The 22,642-nt window shown below is 40.5% G+C and overlaps 1 protein-coding gene across 6 annotated transcripts; it reads right to left on the minus strand.

Annotated features, from left to right (window-relative positions):
- Window positions 1–844: 844 nt before the first annotated feature.
- sbno1 (strawberry notch homolog 1) lies at window positions 845–21,998 on the minus strand. 6 transcript variants are annotated; one of them, XM_079364066.1, is made up of 35 exons: window positions 21,668–21,998; window positions 19,653–19,769; window positions 19,457–19,555; window positions 19,116–19,343; window positions 18,897–19,029; window positions 18,471–18,571; window positions 18,206–18,302; window positions 17,071–17,231; window positions 16,633–16,766; window positions 16,454–16,544; window positions 16,209–16,370; window positions 15,436–15,571; window positions 15,236–15,341; window positions 14,970–15,123; window positions 14,679–14,861; window positions 14,441–14,538; window positions 14,209–14,360; window positions 13,888–14,103; window positions 13,630–13,797; window positions 13,225–13,394; window positions 12,989–13,120; window positions 12,622–12,757; window positions 12,374–12,486; window positions 12,183–12,254; window positions 12,001–12,100; window positions 11,847–11,921; window positions 11,581–11,727; window positions 10,296–10,390; window positions 10,115–10,201; window positions 9,535–9,672; window positions 9,360–9,436; window positions 8,750–8,943; window positions 2,925–3,025; window positions 1,512–1,638; window positions 845–1,417 (listed from the first exon to the last, which is right to left on the minus strand). In XM_079364066.1, the coding sequence occupies exons 2-35, from the start codon at window positions 19,767–19,769 to the stop codon at window positions 1,350–1,352; spliced, it is 4,368 nt and encodes a 1,455-aa protein (XP_079220192.1). In that variant the 5' UTR covers window positions 21,668–21,998; the 3' UTR covers window positions 845–1,349. The 6 variants fall into 6 exon arrangements, with proteins under 6 accessions (XP_079220192.1, XP_079220191.1, XP_079220190.1 ...); XM_079364062.1 differs by lacking the exons at window positions 845–1,417; window positions 1,512–1,638; window positions 2,925–3,025 and adding exons at window positions 5,642–8,099; window positions 21,409–21,541 and having other exon boundaries at window positions 18,897–19,032; window positions 21,668–21,997; XM_079364063.1 differs by lacking the exons at window positions 845–1,417; window positions 1,512–1,638; window positions 2,925–3,025 and adding an exon at window positions 5,642–8,099 and having other exon boundaries at window positions 21,668–21,997.
- Between the last annotated feature and the right edge of the window lie 644 nt (window positions 21,999–22,642).

Here is a 22,642-nt window from a genome sequence, read left to right on the forward strand (position 1 = left end):
GTTTCTGGGTTTTAAGCACCAGGCCCTCAAGATACATATACAATTTATTACAGACATGTTTTATTCTTTTATTATTGTGATACATCCATCATATTCAATTTTTATTTTATTGATTTCGTTTTCATTTAATGGGATTGCTTTACCTTTCTGTGTAGACTTAAACGTGCGCTTCTATTGCACTTACATGCGTCCTGTATTTACATCATGTACTGCATTATAAACAATATGACAGTCAGTCTTTCACTCATGTCACATCCTTTTTTTTGTCTATTTCGTTTTCATTTTATTTCTCAGCTACTTCTTATGTTGTGTTTGTGTTGTATGTGATTTTGCTGATACAACACTGTGCTGATGTTGATGATCCATCACAGTGCAAACACCAAACTAATACATTAATAATTTCTTCATTAATAGACCAATTGTCTTCCAACAACAATGGCAGACTATTTAAGCTCATTGTAAAAGATATTTATTTGTATTTCTGGGACTTTTCTCTATTTGTTGTCTTTGTAAAATTATGTAAAACTCTGTTAGAGACTATACGGTTTCTGGATCTTTAATTCTTTCTTTTTTCTATTTTAGAAACTTTATTAATCCCAGAGTGAGGAAATTCTGGAGACATCATATCCTACATCAAGGATGCTTAAGAGACTGCAAAATCCAAATCCTCTTTTTTTGATCAACCTCCAGTACATTTCAGCGGCTTATGTCAGTCTTGACCAGAGGACTTACTTTCCTAATTAAAATGTAATCATTAAAAGTTAATCCAACAAGTAAGATTGGGAATATGTAGAATTCTTTGTAGAGTGCAATAACTGAAATGAATTAGACAATGACAACTATATTGAAAATACAATTTATTACACTGAGTAATAAATACATACAAAGATGCAAGTAACAGCATTTTCCTCTTTTTTTAATACCAAAACCAACCTCAACACAAATGAACAGATGCATTTGGCACATCTCTGTCCCTCAAAAAATTCGACCAAATACTATCAAAAAGAAGAAGTCTATTCCATCTACCCCTGTACAAGCCATGCACAGTCTACAATTAACCCACAGGCCCGTTTGCATGCACAAATCAACATTTTAAATATGAAATCAAAACTAAAGATCCCCAAAGTGGGATGTAAAAACACATGATTTAAATGATCCCTCAAGGGTCATGAATGTTGTTATTGTAACTTTGTTTTCACTCTAGGAGCTGTCTTTTCCATCCTTTCTTCATTTTACTTCCTCTTTTTAAAAAGGAAACGCCATGCAAGTTTCTTTTTTTTTGTTTCATGAGACGCACACTGTTGGTTCTTCTTGCGGGGAGGAGGAATGGAGGAATGTGTGTTTGTTAGCTAGGACCGCGCGTTTCTCTCCGTCTCAGCCAGGCACTCACGCACCAGCCCTCTGGCATGGATTATTCCTTGGAAGAAAGACACATTCAGATAAACAATCACAACCATACTGCACGATTCTAGAAAATTATTTAAAGATAATTCATCTAGTTTATGGTTTACCTCTTTTCAGTCTCTCCATGGCACTCTTGCTTCCGGCGTACGTGGGCCTGATCTCCTTTCCGAGCTCTTCGATGATAGCCAGCAGCTCTGCATATTTGTTCTGAGGCACTTGGCTGCCAGAGGAGCCCTGAAGTCAAAGCAAACAGATTCACTATTCACAATTCACACCAAAGATTTTTGGTATTGGAAAAAGCCCTCTTACTCACAGTGAGAAACAAAGAAAGCGAAATGAAAAACTGAGGGTTGTACAGTATTCCTATTGAATGGGTATCAAAGTATTGTTACCATATGTTACCTATTTGCATGAGACTTGATTAGCAGCATACTTCAGGGGATTTAATGAGAAAATGTCATTGATTGTAAGCAAAGCAGAGTCTATCAATGTTTGGCAAATAGCAACAAAAAATACATAGCTGGGAAACAGATAAATGTGGTTGAAAAAAAACAAGAGTGAATGAAAAAAAAAAACAGCACATGATACTTGATCAAAGGCTATGTTGGAAACCACAAATAAATAATGTGAAAATAAAACATTAAAAACCACAGCCATGCTATAAAAATAATTTATACATTATTAATCCCAGAGTGTAATTATAAATGATTATTATCATTACACATGTTCTAATGAACATGAACACACACATAGGCTGAAATACACACTCATGCACAAACAGGATCCTAGTGACATGCATTAATAGAGAGGCCTCAGAGTGAGGCCAGAGCAGTTTTGGATTTCAGACAGAGTTTGCTCAAGGGCACCTTGGCAGTGCTGAGGAAGTTGACTGGCACCTCTCCAACTACCAAACCAATTTCCGGACTTGGTCCGTGCCAGGTCTTGAACCGGCGACTCTCCAGTTCCTAACCCAAGTCCCTACATACTGAGCTACTGCTGCGTGGTGATTGTATGTTCAAAATTCACAAAGAAGCTAAACGCCTACTTTACTTAAGGGATTTATCCCCCTGACATCACGTCAAAGCTCTGTGAAACATTTGCTTCTAAATGTGACTATTAATAACCTTCAACGTAATAACTGTTGAATCTGATGAAAGAGTGTAAAAATCTTCTTTGTGACTTGCCACCCTGCATGTCATCCATATAATCGTTTTAAGAGTGTACTCTTCAGAGATAGACCCGACTCTTTCCGTGGATCTGCCCCCACACTGTTTTGTGAGATTAGCCTCTTTTTGCACCTGACATACCTTCACAGCTCTCACTTATGATTACTGAAGCAGCATCTTGAATTCTCGTTGGGGATAAAAGCAGAAAAAAACAACAACTTTGCAAAGAAATTAAAGACAATGAAAAGGAGATGACCTGAGAGTAACATTATGATGTGGTTAACAGTGACCTCTGTTACAAGTCCCTCTGCTGTTTGGAGACATGCTACATCGATTTAAATAGTGTGCAGTTACCTGTGAGAATCCCAGAGATGGAGGTCCATAGTCACTCAGAAGAGGCCTGTAGGACTGCATTGTGGCCAGGTTAGCTGCTGAGGGGGATTGGAGGTTTCCAACTGTTGAATAGAAACAAGGTGGCATTAGTACTTTACATAATGCTTTAAGCTAAAAAGCCTAAATCTGCAGTATTATCTACTCATTTGGCATATATATATATATATATATATATATATATACACACACACACACACACACACACACACACACACACACACTTCTAACTACTATGATGTTTGTTGTTGGGTACTTTTACAGTGATTGAAGTCATAGTTCTTGTTACTTTTACTTACATATTACATATAATGTGGCGCTGTATACAGACAGACTGATATTTAAATCATGCTATGTTTTATCTGCAGATTTTGATGCAAAACAAAACTGCCTAACCCTGAAGAAACAAAGGTTTGGCGGGGGGTTTTGTCAACAACTTTGTGCTACATTTTGCCTGTACCTACTTTACACACAGGCACTTGTGTGTAAAGTACTTGATGTTAAGAATGATGAAAGTAATTTACGTTCTATGAATACTCAATATCACAATCCTCCAAAAAATTTTTATTTTATTTCAAATACTGACAAGCTTTAAAAACTGACGTATTTTCGCGTTATAATAACAGTAATTTACTTTCTGTAAAGCCGAAATACTGGCTCCGTCTTTGTTCACAATATATCAGGTTGCCCTAGATTCCCTCCCTAAATATGCTATAACAGTATCAGGGGTCTGGTCCTCCATTGTCGCCGCTCCCCTGCCGCTTTGTTCGCCTGCAGTATTCACCCTCGGCCGCCAGATGTCCTCGAAGAGTCATAAAAAAACTCAGAGGCAGATCAATCAGCAGCTCCGACCGAGGAGCATCATGGAGGAAACGGAACAAGGCTGGCTCAAGAAGACACAAGTGATACATTTTTGTCACCGTGTAGCGGCTCCCACCCGGCGGGACCAGGACCCGGGACGACGGATAACCACATTTAAAGAACCACCGCCGCCTCGTCTAACATTTAAACCGTGGTTCTCTACCGCCTGATATCGCGGATGGCGCTCTTTTACATTAGTAATAATGGCGGATATGAATTAGCCTAGCTCCCAGGATCTGACCCTATATATATAACTGGACAAAAACTACAGACACGGTCTTTCTCCAGGTATTCTCCGAGACCCCGAATTTAACACTCGATTTAACGGACGCATACTTTGATTTTACCCCGGTTTTTCTCCTTACCCTGGTTCCCTGAAGTTCCCGGAATGTGCTGATGGACATTGGGTTTATAAGACATTCCCAAAGACATTGTAAATTAAAGAAATAAAAATGACCCGAAATTCAGTGAAGCGTCTGTCTCTCACTTTTTGTTTACAACAGCGGCACCGGCAAATATGGCCGTCACTTTATATTGACACCCACTATGCTACTATCCATTGCGGGTTATCAAAAAAGAGAATATTGGTTAAAAAGGTGATTTCAACCGATTAGTGACGCATTTCACTCACGGTTTTCACGCGGATTTTTACACTTATTTGACATATTAAGTTAGCATTAATCACATTGAAGACTTTAAAGTAGAGTTCAGAAACACTTAATGCACTTTATTTTTTTTTAAAGTGAGTGGACTTAAGATGTTTACACTTTTTTTCTCTCCACATATTAAACTTACAGGAACTTAATGGCAGAAATGAATTTGAATGCAATACTAGTTTTAGTGCAATTTGGGTTTTTTTGTTTTTGTTTTTTTTTTACATTTTTATCATTTTTTGTACAAACCATTCTTTTGTTTAAGTTTGAGCTCAAAGACAAAGAGGAGAGTTTGCTGATACCTGTGTTTTTCTGTGTGGGAGCTTCCATTGTAGATCTCCAGAGCTTTTGCTTAAAATAAAAACAAGAATTAAAGTCAATTTTGACAAAAGGATCCTCGCTTGTTTTGAAGGCTTCTTTTTTTATATCACATGTGACGAACAGGAGTCGGTTAAAGCGTCAGTATGTGACCCATCATTAAAACGGCCCTCTACGATGGCCACATGGCTGGACAACACAGACCAGGTTTGGCCCAATCCCGGCCCCCAGTGTCATGACCTGCAGGGAGCCCTATGGGGCAGGGGGTGGAACCCTTAAGGGGGGTGGAACCCTAAAGGGGGGAATAACATGTGGAAAGTGTACAAACATATTTAATTTAGAATAGTGTAAACATCTACACATGAAGAGTTTAATTGAATTATTAACAGGGCAACTGAAGACTTAAATGTACATTTCAGACAACAGTAGAAGCCTGCTGTGTACAATGCTGATGACGCAGGTGATATTTAGACTACAAAAAGGTGACACTGTTTAAGATAAAGCTAGAGCCTAATCTTAAAAATACCAACAAAAAAACCCATCGTCTACAGGCTGTATCTGCTCATGAGGATTCAGTTTTATGTGATAGTAACACTTTTCAACTACATGCAATAAAGGCATTTGAAGTTCTCTATTATAAAAACATTTGGAACTTGAAGTCATTGTTTTTTAAAAGCTAATTTAGTAAAAAAAAATACACTGACAACAGCAGGGTAACACTTGAAACAAATGAATTAGTCGCAAGCAAAGTTTTTCTCAGTTCGTAAGACATCGAGTCTTGATTTAATTGAGTGTAAGCTTGTGTATTTGTAATGGCCCCTTTGTTGGTAGTCAGAGAAAAATCACAAAGAAGTATAACAAGCTTTATTGAGCATTACACTCATTTATTTACAGATCATGTTGAACTTTTGTACAACTCAGTGTCAGTAGTGCAACTCGTGCAGTAATATGAGGGAAACAAAAAGAAAAAGTCCTTCAAGTGTTTCAACTGTCGAGAGCCAATCTGCTGCAATGAAAACAATAAACCCATATCATGACTAAATTAAAACGGTTGTTGTAAAATGCTGGACATTCAAACTAAAAGATACACATCCAATCAGAGAGCAGGCCTTTTCAGTGAAGTTTAGATGTGTTGCATGAAGAATGTAAGCTTTACAAAGTGTACAAAATGATATGATACAAAGACTTCCTCCTTATTTCACTGTTTTTGTTTTTTATTGTAACAAACAGAGGAGAATAAACACTTCTTTAACTAATCCACAGGTTAGCAATATATTTGAACACACATCCAATATGAAATGTTAGTTTTGGGGACAGCTCACTTATATTTTGGTCTGTCCTTTCCAGTGCAGACTTAAAGGAAAGGACTTAGAACAGAAGAAGCACACTTTTGTTTGAACAGAAGCAATCATCCATTTTAATTACAACTGGGCTCAAGACAGCAGAGGAATCAGAGAGACGGGTTTGCATCACAGCTAACCACATAGCCACAGAGTAACATCACTGAGTAAGGAGGTAAAGAAAGGATAGTAAGAGTTATGGTCATGCATGTCAGTCACCTTTTAAGATTTTCTTTCTTTTTCCAACGAGCGACTTTGTGTTAGTTGAACCCCTGAGCAGTGTTCTTGTTTTAAAAAAAGGAAACAAAAATCAACAACAAAAATGTACATCTGAACTGAGGGCAACGCTCTTAACGCCGTCTCAAAAGCCAAAGAGATTTTGTCATATATTTCTCACAGTTCTCTGGCTGCTTTACTTTTTTCATTTCAGTGACTGCTAACATATTGATTTCCCTCTCCTTTGACTGTCACTCAGTTCAGAACGTCAGCACTCCGGTCACACCGGAAATGTTTTTAACTTGTGCCCAAGTAGAGACCGAAGCTGCTGTTTGTTTTTAAACCTGCAACACAAAGTAGTTAAAAGCAGATATGTTCAACTCAACTCCTTCTGAATAGACTGTATAAGTGAATCAATATTATATAACATCACAACATATCAAAGGAGAAGTTATAAGGACACAGTTCTAATTACTTTTTGGAGTGCAGTACGTCTTTACTCTTTGATTGTACTTTTCAGCAGTTCATAACTGCTTGGTTAGGCTTCATAGGGAGTTACTCCACATTCATTCCTGATCATTGTTAGGTTTTGAATATTATCTTAGGGGGAAATTATTTTATTGCACTAAAAATAAAAATCAGAAAATCGTTCCTTTGTCAGTGCTTCTTAAATGTGCCTTACTATTAGTCGAGCATCAGTCTGTAAAGGATAAAGTCTGTTTGAAAACATTAATCAGGTCAACGCATGAACTCTGAAGTTGCCTTCTGTTCTCAGCTGGTCAGACTTGGCACTTCTGATCTTTGAGAAAAGTAATAACCAGGAACAGGCTTTTGTTATTTCCTAGTAATATCCGTTTTAATTTTCTTGTCTTACCTGAATAAAAAATGTCCTAAAGTGGTGAAGTCGACGTGTGATTGGAACTGGGAACATACCCGTTACAGGCCTCTGTATATATGGACTTCTGTTTTAAAACAGACCTGACTACAAAAAACAAAACTCATACACGTTGAATTAAACTAACCATGGCCTATTATTGATTGAATCTGAGAACCTTTTATGTTTGTGCTGAATGGTTTTCAATATGTTGACAGGCATTAAATGCCCATTTTTGAGTGAATCAAGGTAGCTCTGTGACTTTCTTAACCAAGAAAACAAAAAAAGGAAAAAGAAAAAAGTCTTCGCTCCATACCAGTTAGTCTGAAACCAAACAGCTTAAAGCAGAGGAGTGGATGACTCAACAGCCCAAGGCACACATGCCCTATGAGTTTCAACTCCATCAATATACGACAGTTTTCACTCTGAATGTCAGAGGACAAGACATCACCCGTCAAATCTCTTGAGATGAAATAATTGTCTCTAGAGATTAAAAAAAACAAACGAAAACAAAAAAAACCCTGAAATCTATTCTCTGTACAAACTACTGCTTTACAACCAAGAGTCTCCACAGCTCAGTGGGACATCTCAGACCCTCACAGACATGGGGGGTGCAGAACAAGGGAGAGCGGTCCTGTCGTCTGCAGTGCAGTGATGGAGACTAGGGAGTCAGATCCCTCCAGACTGGGACATGGACTCACAAGCGGTCAGAGATGGGTTTGGTCCCCCTTGGACTATGTGTTGGGTGTATGACTGAGACTTTGGGGGTGGAGCTGCTGCCGTTTCTGCAGCTCCTGCACAGCCAGCTGCTGAGACTGGTCTGACGTGGACAGCTTGTGGATTAACGGAGACACACAGTTCGCTGGAATGATCAGTCCTGGGGAAGAAAAAAAAAAAAAAAAAGGACTGAACATAAATATGATACTTAAAACTTCAGACAATTGACAATCTGATTTCAGAAACATTCCAACAAAATCTACTGTCAAACCCAAATCAATGCTAATTGGGCAACATCTCTCTAATTAGCTTAAAGTGGATACAACCATCAGCTGGACTCGGATTCTAATCAGACAGAGGAAGAGGGGCGTTTTAATTTAATAACAGCAAAGCCAGGTGTAAGGACCATTAAACAGTAAAGGCCATGGAAGCTTGACAGGGTGCGTTTTAGAAAACCTCTGCAGATCACAGTAATACAGAGATTAAACAAAGTTATACCCGACCTCACTAACAGACCGGCACATAGTTTGGAAAGTGAAGCTGATTGGATAAGGCCAGCTTGTTTCACAGAAATATTCATTTACTCCAGATTTGGCCGATCAAAGCGGGTCATGTTTTTAGGTCAGAAAATCCGGAGGTTAAATCATGACGAGCTTCAAACCAAGTTGTTTAAGTCATCATAAATAGTGATGTACGGCCTGATGGCTTAAGAGCCACGGTTATTGTATACTGACACAATAAACATTTCACAAAATGAAAACATCAGGCAGGCAGGAAAAAAACCTTCACAGTGGTCGTCCTACAACTTACCTACTATCCTCTGTCCATCTTCTGTTCTGAGCCTGACGATCTGCACCTTCACGTTGGTTCCACTGACCGGCGTGAGCACTCCCTCCACCTCGTTCCACACGCTGAGCACGGAGCCGCACAGGACGTAGAACGTCCTGCACCGAAGACCGACCTCACACAGCAGACCCACTGATGCTTTCTTACAGTTCCCACGCCTGTGTACAGAGGAGAGGGGGACAAAAACCCGTTTACTTCACATATACAGGATTTACCTACATCCTCGTCGTAGACTCTTCACCTGTGTTTACAGTCAGTCTTATGTTTCAAGCATTGTTTTTTTTTGTTTTCTCTATTTTACCATCAACCAAAACTCATTCAGGATTATTTTCTGACTGGTTCCTCCTGAAGCTTCAAAGACAAGTCACTAAAACAAAGTTTCAATCTAGAAGGCTAAAACGGTTTTCTCAGATGGTTACTGTAGTTTGTTACAGTGATGCTCACTGATGTATGTTTTTTTGGTAGCTGCGGAAAAGCTTGATCACTTTGGCTGTGATACACCCACAATGATGAAATTCATTGAACAAAAAAGCCATCTGCTTTAACCTTTGGCAGAGATTTAAAGTGCACATACCAGTACGCATGAGAGCAGATTTTTGCAGATGACATGTACTGATCTGTCCAGTGTTGCTTCGCGTCCTCTGACAAGACCTAACAGGGGAAGAAGAAAAAAGGTCATAACACACCACAGAAATCCTCAAGTGTTTACCTTCGAAGGATTTCAATTAAAAACAAAGACGGTGTGTAACCTTTTTAAACTTCTTCTTGATGTCAGTGTAGGTCTCCAGCTTGAGCTGTTTACCCGTGTTCGGCCTGTAGACCAGGAAAAGCCTCTTCTTAGTGTTCACCTCTTTAACCAGAATGGCCGTTTTCTTGTTGTTCCTCATCTAAGAAAAAAACAAAACAGAACACACTGAAGTTGGGGCACTGTGACGAGTGTTCATTTGAAGATCTGTTTACCAAACACAGGCAGTAACAGTGAGCCTGACTGTTGTGCAAGGTCGTCTTTTGTTTTTTAGCAGCTAACAAGTCTGCTAACAACTGTTGTATTCAAGTCAAAGTCAAAAACGTCCAGAATTCCATTCTTTGCAAAGAAACACCAAATCAAAAGATATCAAGTCACAGAAAAAAATAGGACTTTAAGATTACTAGAAATGTATGTATGACTTTCCATTGAGAATTGACAGACATAAGATTTAATCAAATGCAATCAAAGTTGCAAAATCTTGCAGGGGAAAAAAAAAAAAAAAAGCGTAGTCTGGTCCTTCTTCCCCGAAATCTCTGATAAACTTTAAATAGGATTCTGTTAGATCTTAAACTTTCCCATACCTGGACATAGAAGCCATCATCTGCTCCGTTCTGGTCTGCCCAAACATGCGTGGCCTCCTCCCACGACATCCCCCTCTCCACACTCACCTGTGGAAACAGACCACAGCCAGGAGATGTTAATACAGTCTAACCGTGTGTCTTCGTCTTCTGAGTGTCCCAAACAAATAAAAGAGACACTTACAGTGTAGAGCTCCACATGTCCTGACGTGGTGTAGCCTGGTGTGAGGAATTTCCTGCAGTCCACCTTCCTCACCTTCTCATCACCAGAGCCCAGATCTAACAGAAGACATACATGTCAGATTTAAATACAACCTTCAGTCCTTTCTAGAGCTGACTGGGTTTTTTGTTTTTTGTTTTTTTTTAGTGGAAAGGGCTTTGAATAATTCAATGTGCAAAAAATATCATTCCTTCTGCTCCAGTTTTTGTTTGCCTCTCTATTGTTAAAGGGACAGTTCATGTTGTTGTATGAGGTCCTTTGCTATATTGTGTATTAGCCACTCCGTTTAGCTCTGATGTTGTACACCTCATACGTCTTCCTCCGCCTGAAGGGCGCTGGATCTATAATATACATGGACTTGGATCCTACTTGGATTCTGCCTCGTCGGCTGAAAGCTGTGCTGTGAATTTTGATATAACTGCATCCTAATTTGAGATAACTTTAAGTAAAACATGCTTGAAGAAGACCGGAGTGACGACACAATAAGGGCAATAAAGTTTTTTAATTGCAGCTCAAAAGCGGACAGACAGTGTATTTTGTACAAATCTGAGTTGTCACCGTGCAATAAAATATTTTTTTTTCAGTTCAAACTAAGTTCTTCTGGTTTCCGATGCAATTTGTGACAATCAAGACGGTCTTTAAAAAACAGCAGCGCTCAGTACACCAGGGGACTCTGAATGGTGAGCGATGCAGACTGCAGGAGGTATACGAGCTGCTGCTATCCTTTAATCCTGAAAAAAGCCCTCATGTACTGCTTTTTACCACGTCCCAAAGCTCTCCAGGTTCTTGAACACAGGCTAAGATTTTACAAATCTGCATCACCAGGTACCTCTCCTGTCCTCCAGTTACTGAACATGCTCTTTCACCTGTTATTCCATCAAGAGAAGAGATTTGCTTTGTGCGTTTCCACAGCAAACGCCATGTCAACATTGCTCATTTATGAGCTTGGATGCATTTGTTGCCTCTTTTGATCTCTGCAGATCTGAAGATTTATGTGCTTCAGCCAAATAGTGCAGTGCTTTGAAACATATCTAACTAGTGTACACCTACATTATCATCGTGGCTAAATGACATGGTACGAATGGCCCAGTCTGCTGCAGTGGATCGCCTTGCTTCTGTACTAGGACGGTTTCTCAGTAAAGGACTTCCTGTAGCTTATAAAGCTACTGACCAGCAGCTTCACTCATCCCCCCACGAGAGAAATACAAAGTCTGCCCTTTAAAGAAACGTTGATGATCGAGTATCTCACCGAGAATGCCCATGTCGTATCGGCCGTTCTTCTTGGCCTCTTGAATCACGGCTCCCAATGTGTCGGAGAAGTACTGGAACAACGAATTCTGCTGCTGGACCTCCATGCCCAAAATACGGTTCAAGAACTTGCCGATGTTGTTGTAGTCTGGAGCAGCAACACAGTACATGCATTAGATGTGTCAACATGTTCTAAATAAATAAAAATACAGCCATAGCTGTTCAGATTTCACAGCGAGAAAAGTCAAGTCATTGTTTTTAAATCACCTTTGTCTAGAGACAATGTGCCAGACCTGTCCTCAATGTTTATGAGTCCCACACCTATTAATCCACCCTGAATTTCTGCAGAGGAAAACACATTGATTAGTCAGAGCAGATGGACAGAATAGAGATACATTCACTGAGAAGGCAGAAGTGATACCTTTGAAGAAATCTCCTTTAAAGTCAGCAGGGGGAGACACTAACGGAGAGTCGAGCCTTACTATCGACTTCATCACAATTTCTAGAGCGCTTCTGCCGTACTGTGGGACGATGAACATGAGTGAGTTGGCTTTGAGTGCAGACAGCATCAAAACATTCGAGGCAAAAGCTCCGCCCGCTTACCTTGTTGTCAAAATTAAACCTGCTGAGATCTCGAGTTTCTGTCGCTCTTCTATCCCCGTGTGTGAGAGCCCCCTGTCACAAAGATCACATCATCATTCAGGCACTTTTTAAAAAAACAACAATCTTTAAATCCATTTTCAAGGAAGAAAAAAAAAAAAAAAAAAGGGAACGTATATTGAATTAGTCCATACCAGGCTTTCTAATCTTTTGGCAACGATGGATGCAAATCTCTGCTCTCCTGCGAGCTCAGAAATGAGGAAAACATACTCTGGTGCTGTGACCTGGTTTGAGCGGTGAGTTCGCCCTGTGGCACAACACACAGAGAAAAAGAAAAAAAGACACGTTTTAAAGGGTTTAAGTCACATCTTTAACCTGACCAAAGCATTTTGACTGATAGAGTAGGGAACGTTTGAATAACGGAGGGTTGTTATTAACTAACCAAACTGCTGTATGGCTCTGTCTGCGCTCCACGGCAGCTCGAGTGTCATGTGGACTCTCCGTCGTTGGTTCTTCACGCGACGATCGGCCTGCAGGGAAATACCTGAGCTGGCCGCTTCTGAGATGATGGCAATGTTCTGGAGAAAACCAAAGAATGATTATTACTCGGCACATGTGAACGTTTTATTTAGAGTCTGTGATTCTTGTCTTTTTGTTTTTAGTTCAAAACACAAACAAACGTCACCGCCCCTGTTGAATGAAGCGTTTCGACACTGCGAGTGTGGAAAGGTCGCAGGCTGGATTAGGAGTTTGTTCAAACTTAAGGTGCTTTCACCCTGAGTTTACAACCTGTAATTCACTGTGTTTACCTTCTCTCCATCCATGAACCTCTGCTTCTCCGTGAGGTTGAGGATTTCCACCGGGACGTCCAGCTCGGAGCGAGATTCGTATGTGATGCTGCCGTCATCGTTGCTGACCACGCGACCTTTACGGCCAGTCATCTGAGGCAAAGTTAAAGGAAGTGAATCAAACCATTACCTTGACTTTAATAGTTAAACTTGGAAGAGAAAAATACTTCAGACAGCTTTTAGAAAAGGTCAAATACTTCAGCGACGTTTTCTGGTCCTCCCAGCTCGTCGATGAGCTCGTCCAGGGTGTTGGGAGGCAAATCCTCCGCCAGCTCCTCCAGTTTTTCCAGCAGCTCTCTCTTCATCTGCCCTGCATGTTCCACTGCGTCCTCACTTGTTATGCAGCTGTCCTGACTCTCTGCTTTGACTTAGGAACAAGCAAGAACCAAACATTCAGTGCAATAATGGAAGAGTGTTCTATTATTTATTCTATCTTATTCTTTATATTGTTACTTTTTTTTTTGTTACCTGCTACTTTTTATTTTATTGTATATGCTGCAATAAATTTCCTCGAGGGAGTCATCCCAAAAAAAAAAAAAAAGTCTTAATTTACACAGAAGAGGTGTCATCGGTGTGTTTTAGGTCTGTGGCAATGTGCTTACCTGTTGCAGGTGCGCTCGGGGGGTTGACCGGGGCGGTAAACGCCGGCCTGGTGGAGCCCAGCCCCGAGGCTAACAAGGCACTTTGAATTGAGTCTGGATCGATGCTCTTCCTCTTTTTCTTCTTCTTCTCTTTCGCTTTCTTTGGTTCTTTTCTGATGAGCCACGGATCTAAGACAAAGGACGCTTTTCTGTGAGCACTCGAAACTTATAATGACGAGGTTTACTTTTTTCCCCTTTTACGTCCCTCACAAGTCTTACCATCTTCCTCGTCGTCGTTTGACTCGTCTCGAAACGGGTTGAAGTCGTCGTCTTCGTCCCCGGAGCTGACAGATTTGAAGCTGTCGTCACTGTCGCAGTCTTTACCTGAGTCTCTGTCCGACTCCTCAGACTGGCTCTCGTCCGAGCTGGTTCCTGACAACCCGCCGTGCTTACGAGGCTTCTTCTTCTTTTGCTGCTGCTTTTTGACCTCTGAACCTGGAAAAGATTATCAAAGAGATGCACGCTTTGTGAGTCATCTGCATACAATTCTGATTATGTAAGATCGTATGTGATATATCATCGGCTTGGAATGTTTCAAACCTTTCCTCTTCTTGCCCTTCTGCTCTCGTTGTGCTGCAATCTCACTGGGAGAGGGAGTTTTCTTGGCTGGGAGGTCGATGCCCAGCAGACTATAAAGCTTCTGTCTGTCAGGAGCTGGAAAGTGCTTCTCAATCAGGGACTGCAGCACACCTCTACAAAAAAAAAAAAAAAAACATTTTATAACAGGGACATACAAATGTTTGAGTGAAAGTTCTCTTTAGTTAGTTCTTACTTTGCAGTTGACACAAAGTCATTGAGCTCTCCTCCCCCTTCTTCCAAGGCCTCAAGGGTTCTGGCTTCTCCAGTGGACTGGAGACCAATCACAACACACTGCACAGGAAACACAAGATGACACTTGAAAGAACAGTCGGAGGCAGAAGCTCAGGTCTTTTTTTTTTTTTTTTTTTAAAGTAATCTAGCAATCATCTTATTTTTCCCTTCAGTAAATCTTGTTTAAGAAGTAGTCCGACCTTTCCGTTTTGGACCTCCTCTCTGGCCAGCTGGACCACCCTGCGGACTTTGGAGGCGATGCAGAGGTACTTGAAGAACCTCTGGTGAGCGGACCAGAACTGGCCCCACATGGACTTCTTCATGCGTTGCTCCGCCTCCATCAGGCTCGCAGCCTGCTGGAATTTTTCACGTGCAGCCACCCACTGGGAGAAACAGGAGAACAGATGCATTCATTTACTCGAAGCACAAACGAAAAAAGAAAAGAAAAAAAAACACCAACTGGGTCAAAAACCCTGGTGCCTTTGGCTTACCAGCGCCACAGATTTGTTGTACATGTGGATGTATTTATTACTCAGGGGAACCTCCTCGATCTTAAAGGTTACGCCTGTGAAACTCAACTGCCTCGCAATGTACATCCCCCTCAGTTTCATGTCCATAGCCACTATCTCCATGGCACCCACACCCCTGAAATCGAGGAGAAAACAAACGTGTAAAAGGACATTTACAAGTCATTGCCCTTTAAGTCAATCAATGATTTTCTTTTGAGGAAACAACCGGTGGAGAGAGAGAGACGTACCTGCGCTCGACAGCTTGGATAAAGTTAGCAAATTCTCTGAAGGGCGTTTTGTGTCCCCAGATACCCAGACGGTTCATATAAGCCATGTTTCGTGGTTCAGAGGCACCTTGAGAAGACAGTCACAAAGTTGATCACACTCGTCCAACTTTGGCATGCCGAGGTATTGAAAAAGGACGTTTCAGGGGATTGGGTGTACTAACCTGTAGCACTCGCATAAACAACTCGAGCTTTTGGGAGTTTGTTCTGCAGTTCCAACACGGCGAGCCCAGTTTTTGTAGGTTTGGAGGATCCAACAGGACAAACATTTTTGGCTTTGTGACACTCATCATAGACGATCTAAAGACAGTTGGTTAAGGAACCAATCACATTTCTTTAATCACTGTTATGTATAAAGTTGTTTCAACACACATTTGCCAGAACTTTTAAATCACAGGGGCTATATAACAAGAGAAAAAAAAGGGTTTCTAAAATCGCAGATCTGGTGACAATTTAAACCAGTTGCATTTCAACCACTGTTCAACGAGCCACAAAAGATCCGACATCACTGTGAGAAGTGCCGGTGACGCAACACGTGGCGAAGAGAAAGGCGTCACTGTGTGTACAACAAGGCAACCACAGCAAGTAAGGCAGAGACTAAGGTTGTCTGGGACTGTTCTCGATGTGACCCAACAGAAAAAGATTTCCTTTTTGAAAAAGTCGACAGCTGCAGACTTATGATGAAAAAAAAATACAAAATGTAAATAATCTTCAAATGTGTTTATGGCTTTGAGCCTCATCTCATTATTTAAGGCCAGACCCCGAGGAGAGCCTTTTTACAGGGGAGCAAATGGAGTCTGAGGAATATGATTTAAAGCCTGATATCTGCACATCATGTTTAATTTAGCTTCCAAGACCGTGGAGAGAATAATAGAACAAAGCAGTCAGAACTTACTAAGAACCTTCTAATAACTCATGAGCAGCCTGAAAAGGATACAACTCCGTCAAAGTCCTCCCCGCACCAATGAAGAAGCTGCTGAAATCGGGTCTTGTACTTTCCTCCTGATTGGCTCTCTCCGATCAGTGAAGAGTAGGTGGCAAATATGACACCTTTCTTCACACTCCCATTGTGTTTGGAGGATATTTTGCCGTATTTGAACTGGAAAAAAGAGAACAAAAGTGAGGCACACTTTGATGAAACGTAAAAGGAAACGCTGGTTTTACAGAGCCGTAGCGTCTCACCTTGTTGAGTGAGTGAACTTGGATGTTTTTGGCTCCTATGTCCCTTAAATCCCTTTCAGCGTCATACTTCAGGTCATTTGAGACACTAAACCTGAAGAAAAAGAGGAAGATACATGTTAGAAGAAGTCATTCTTTTGGAGTCTTCAAGTTTTTAAATATAATGTGATAAGAGCATTTACCAGAGTGATCTCTTCCTGCCTAAAAGGTAATTCTCATAGATAATCCCTGCAATGGTTCGGCCTTTTCCCACACCTGCTCCGTCACCGATCAGGTAGGCAGCTCGATCACCGTTAGGGAGGAATGTTTCGTGTTGCTGTGGTACATGGAGACCAAAACATCAAACACTGGACAGAGAAAACTATTGACAAAAGCCCCTTTGTTTGAAATTAAATCCTTTCAAGACACTCACTGAAAGAATCAACGAGACAAAGATCTTCTGGAGGAGGATGACAGTTAAGTAAAGTACAGTCTAACACATCAGTTTTAGATTAGTTTGTTTTGTGAGTCACATTATTTTTAAATATTTACCTCACCATACATAAACAATTAAAAACTACGTTCAGGGAAAAAAAAGGGAGCAGAACAAACACCATCACAGTTACTTGATCCCTGCTCACCTGAGCTGCATATGTGATGGCTTCCAGCTGCAGAGCAGACAGGCAACCTCGATCGATGACTTCTTCTGAGATGGACAGTCTGTACCACACGTCGGGGGGGCTGACGCTGGACAGGGAACTGGTTTCCACCACGGGATCTGGATGCCGCTGGCCAACTTTTACTGCAGGAAACAAACAGACTGGTCAGTGGATCAAGCAATAAATCATTTTCACTTGGCCTGCGCACAGCACTGCTCCTCATTTGTTTCTGTTTTTTTAAATTCTGCACTCAATCAGGGTCTTTGCATGCTTTTTGAAATCAAATCTAAGACCTTTTTAAGACTGAATTAAAAAAAAAACACAAAAAAAAACGCTTTATTTTGTACATCCAAAATGAAGCTGCAATGAATGCAGACATGTTTCAAATGAACTAAAAGCAGATGTGATCAGTACACAGTGCCAGGGCTGAATTTCCCAATGTAGTGAATAGTATTAAAAAAAAGTGTCACACGATAAGACAAATGAGACGAAATAGCTCTTTTGTCTTTTTGAAACACTTAGGTGAATTATTACACCGGACATTTAGGCCTCTGGTCAGGGAGTGTTTCCCAACCGTACAATGAACATGTAAACGTAGTGAGGCACAGGGAACAAGAAGGGAGCCCACTGAAACCAAACGTGAAACCAGGTTTTGAATAATAATCTAACAACAAATTATCAACACTCTCAATGCTCCTCAGACAAACAGAGACACAGCGCATGTCTTTAATTATTTTGGTCTTTTCTGTCAAACACTGAAGGCTCCTCTTCGCTGAGCACACACGCCTCTCCCCACTCACAGCCTGCAGGTCGACACAGACAGAGAGGAATGCCTATTTATCCTCATGCTGATATTGATGTGAAGCAGAGGCGACTGCTTCCGAAAATGCACAAAAAAGTCCATCTGTTCGTCAAAGCTATTCAATTAGCATCAACAATGGAGAAAAGAAGCCGTCTGTAGCCTAGTTAGGGGTAAGTGACTGAGTGGCCAACTGATGGCGCTTGTGGAAACGCTGTCATGAACTGTCACGTGTAGGAGACAGTCAGCACAAAAAGGCATAAATCAATGTAAGACCTCTGGTGAGCTGCGTTTATTTTAAACACAAAGCGGTCTTACATTTCATGGGCATGTACTCTGCATAAGTCTCTGCATGACCCAACTCTTCCTCTTCTTCCTCCTCAGGCTCCTCCTCCTCTTTAATCCCGGGGGGTTTCTGAAGACAAAGATTAAACAAATATAAAGAGACCCCAAGCTTCATGATACATTTCGGCTTTAAAGCCCATCCAGAAAACAGAGCATGTTTGATATAAACTAACACATAGTGCCTAAATGTGCTACATAAATAAACTGACTTAAACACACCAACATCTGCCATGCTTACCAGTGCATGTGTGAAGTTCGGCACTCTAATGTTGTCATTTATCCAGATCCTGGCAGCATCTTTTCCCAGAACTTCCTTCTTGAAGCCATTGTTTGCGTCAGCTGAAACACAGACAGAGACACAAAGTGTTCAGACAGTTTGTCAAGAACTGACAAATGTTCTTTTGAAATGTTTACAAAACTCCGAGCGGAATATTGAATCTCAGCTTCTTGATTGAGTAAATGTTACTGTATCTTTAAGAGCTGCAGTGGTTAGTCAATTGTTAAGACAAATGTCGGCATCAATCTGCAATCTAAAACTATGCTGACATTGCTTTATTTTGGTATTTAGCCCTCATAAGAACTCATGTGGGAAAGGTGACAAAACATCTAATCATCTTTACAAGGTATAAAACCTAATGGGGAGAAAAATATTGAAATAACTTACCATTGGCTGTTGCTGTGGCTACAGGTGTAGCAATGTCAGGTGGGGGCTTTAGCTTCATGAGCTCCATCAGGCTGTTGCCTTTTAAACCCGTGTTCCTCACACCGCTCGTCCGTAGAAGGTCTTTCAACTGTATCTGCTTTAAAATGACATTCATTGTTGGTGTTGTTTATTCTGTGTTGCTCATTCCTGTGATAAACTTCAATGTTTCCGAGAACCCACCTGATCTCTGTTAGAAGGCACAACTGTACACACTGAAGGTGGGATACTAGTGGTGGAGGGGCTTGGTGAGCCACGCAGGGCTGAGTTAGTGACATGAACCACCTTGGTGACAGTTATGGTGTGTTTAATGTTGTTTGTGGCTGAAGGTTTGGTAACACCTCCCCCAAGTGATGGCAACTGATTCAGCTGATTTAAGACAAACGTGGTGGTTGATGGCTGAGGTTTGTGCTGGAGGGTACAAGAGAGAGGGTGGTTTTAATATACATTAATAAAACATGAGCAGCAACTTTATAAAGAATTTTAAATTTTTAACAAAGCAATCTTATGTTCTTTAATCTTACCCTGATAGTAACAATCGGGACTGGAGCTGGAGGTTCAGCTCGAATAACTTCCACTGACTCCGTCCCCATGCCAACATCCAGCGCATTGATGGAGATAGACTAGTAGAGAACCACAAACCAGAAAACTTAGAATAAGCAATGAACATGTTTATAAATCTCTAATGCCCGATAGAAAAGAAAACAAAGATCATCTTACTTGCTGGGTCGTAGAGGTCTGTGCAACATCCTGATCCACATCAAATAGTCCCATATCATTTGGGCAAATGCCACTCTCACTGAGGGCGGCAAGAAGTAAATCCTGTCCAGGATCCATCTGAAACACAAGCATATCCTCATGTCAACATTTAATGAAGAAGGACGACAATATGTACAACTAAATGCAATATGAAAAACTACTATAAAAAAATGTGTAGATATCAAACATTTAGTGAAACAGAAAAGATAATCCGCAGAATCAATCAGCTCCAGTCATGCAGAGCATTGTAATATAAGCAAAAAGTTAGAGATTTGCAAGGGAAATTCTTCAAACGTTAAGATGTCCAAGTTCATTATATAATAAAGACTTGTGTGCTCAAGATGTAATGATGCCTGTCCTCATTTACGCATGTTAAAACATAGTCCAACTACAAAATATCTACTTTCAGTGCATGGAAATCATCCGAGCATAAAAAGCTGCATGGTCAAAAATAAATTTAAAGCCCACATGTACCTAACGTTAAAAGTATGTAGTTTCAGAAACAGTGAGCAATGTAAAAAGCAAAGCCCGGTTTTCAAAGAATAAAGTTGTATGGAATTTTTATTCCCCAGTTTTAAAGATGATTCTTCTCTTGAGCGACTTAAAAACAGGTAACACTTTAATATAATGTGAAAACAAAAAAAAGTGAACATGACACAATAATATGTAAGAAAATAAAGGCTTTTAAAAGAAAAGAATAGAGTAAGAGCAATATCTACGTCAGGTCAGGCTACAGACTTATTCCAAAGTCACCCAAAACAACACGTGTTGGGAATGTCCTACTTTGGTCGGTGCCGTTTCCAGCTTCCTGTGACTGAATGTAGCCACCCTCGACAACAAGCTAACACTAGTAGAGAGGAGTTATTTACACAAAAACAACTAAAATGTATGATAGGATCATATGTTTTAAAGCCGGTGCAGTTCCTCATCCAGCATGTCATGCTAACCCTTGACTCGAGCTCTTAAACCAGCTAAACCAGTCTGGTGTGACCAGGGTGACACAGTGCAGCAGGCTGTGCTAACTAGCTTTACCCTGCGTTCATGCGGTCTCCGAATAACCGGAACAATGACTCTCTAGGCCACCTTGGAAAAAATAAATTATTTAGTTTTAGTTATATATATCTTAAGGTAATAACCCTAGTGACATAATGCTTCTGTGTAAAAAAAAATTACAAACAACTTTGTATTGCGTCTAAGTGGTGTGCACATTATGACTTTGAAAAACGTCAACACACACGTGAGTTCCGACTGTCCGAGCAGCACGTGAACCCACCACGATAACCGAAAGCCAACGTTTAACAGTTTCACATTAACGTGGGTGACACATCAGAGTAACGTCAAATATACATTTACAATTACCTAAAAAAGACATAACTTTGAAAGTGACAAACAGCAGGCAGCTACAATTACAGAAAAGAAACTCAAAACAGTTCATGTTGACACACGGTTGCCACGGAGACTCGATGTTCTTATAAATGTCAAGTTATTAACCGTTAACCCTCACTGTAGTTAACCAAGGCATAAATAAAGCCGTGATGACCACCTGTTTCCTTTAAACTTCTTCCCCACAGCAGAGTTTGACATTAGCATTGAAACGTAACTACTAACTAGCTAGCTCGTTACGTCTGTGCAGCTCCAACTTGGTTTTTTTGTTAATGACGCACATAGCTTTAACATTGAGTTTATAAAAACATAACCTTTATTTAGTTTCACAGACCTTAACCAAGCCAGCTGGCTATGCTAACTTCACCCCTCGTATTGCCATGATGTTTTTGACGGTGCTCTCCTGCACTGTCATTGCTCGTCGGTAGGTCGGTAGCTAACATTTGCAAACAGGATCCTAGTCTGAGCTTTAAAAAAAAAACCGAGATAAGAATTCAGCTTTACCGCCGAGTGTTACAACAAAACGACGAGCTGGTGAAGCTGAGGAGAGATGCGAGTTCAAACAAATAGTCTGAATGCTGAAATTAACTTACTTGATAGTGTAAGGAGCCGCCGTGTGGCTCTGTCGGCGCTGCTCTGTAGTTCAGGTTTGTTGTCCTCTTCGCTCCGCCGCGCTCACGCCATCTTTTTTTATCAAACGCTCGAGCCGCATGCTGGTCACGTGACCTGAAGGCCAACAGCGGGCGTTTTTACCGTCAAACTCCGAGTCCAACGTCGATAAAAACGAGTCTCCGGACAGCTGCGGGGCATTCCCGGACCACGATAAACCGACATGAGCGAAAAAGTTAGCATTTCTAAAACATTAGCACAAACGACAAACATAGCAGAGTCAGCGAGCTAATACGACGTCACGTGACTCAGTGAAGACCGAGTAGGAAGTGACGACGTAAAAAAAAAAAAATCTTCTTCGTTTGTCCTCTTCCTTTTTTTCCTCTTAATAATATAACTTTAAATATAAATCCACATTTATATCGTTTTAGATACTGTTTTTTAGATATATTGTCAAAACTCTAAAATCACTTTGTCTAAAATAATGTCTGGTGCAAGCTTTTAATATTGTATGTAGGACTACTTTTTATCAAATTATTTATTAAATTATTTGGTGTGGATGATAAAGTCTTTTACAAGTTGTTGCAATTCTTTCCCCCCCATCTTTTCCGAGGTGATACTGATTATTATGAAAATTTCTCATTATTGTCAACTTATGAAGGAAAAAAAACATTTGGAATTTCTTGTTCAATACTTTTGTTTTATTGAACAGCTTAAATATTTTACACTTGTGGAAATAGTGTACACAAATAGAGGAATCAACTTCATGTCCCCTAAGCTCAAAAACCTACATAAGCTTATTCCTTCAATGTATCTCGTTACATTTATAGCTGAAAAGTACATTCATACATTCACAATTATTCATGTTTGAATAAGTACTCTTAAATAATCTAACTAACCAACAATAAGATGTGATTGATTCATTTTGTTGGTCTGGTTTTATGTGAATAAATTTAAGT

Source organism: Symphodus melops, assembly GCF_947650265.1.
Source record: "Symphodus melops genome assembly, chromosome: 16".
Lineage (NCBI taxonomy): Eukaryota > Metazoa > Chordata > Actinopteri > Labriformes > Labridae > Symphodus > Symphodus melops.

Excerpts from the sequence above, each read along its gene's own strand:
- sbno1 (XM_079364066.1), bottom strand. The coding sequence starts at position 19,769 with ATGGATCCTGGACAGGATTTACTTCTTGCCGCCCTCAGTGAGAGTGGC. Across the intron at positions 16,371-16,453 it reads AAGTTCACTCACTCAACAAG|TTCAAATACGGCAAAATATC; the intron begins GTGAGACGCTAC and ends TCTTTTTTCCAG. Across the intron at positions 12,255-12,373 it reads CCAAAAGATTAGAAAGCCTG|GGGGCTCTCACACACGGGGA; the intron begins GTATGGACTAAT and ends TCTTTGTGACAG.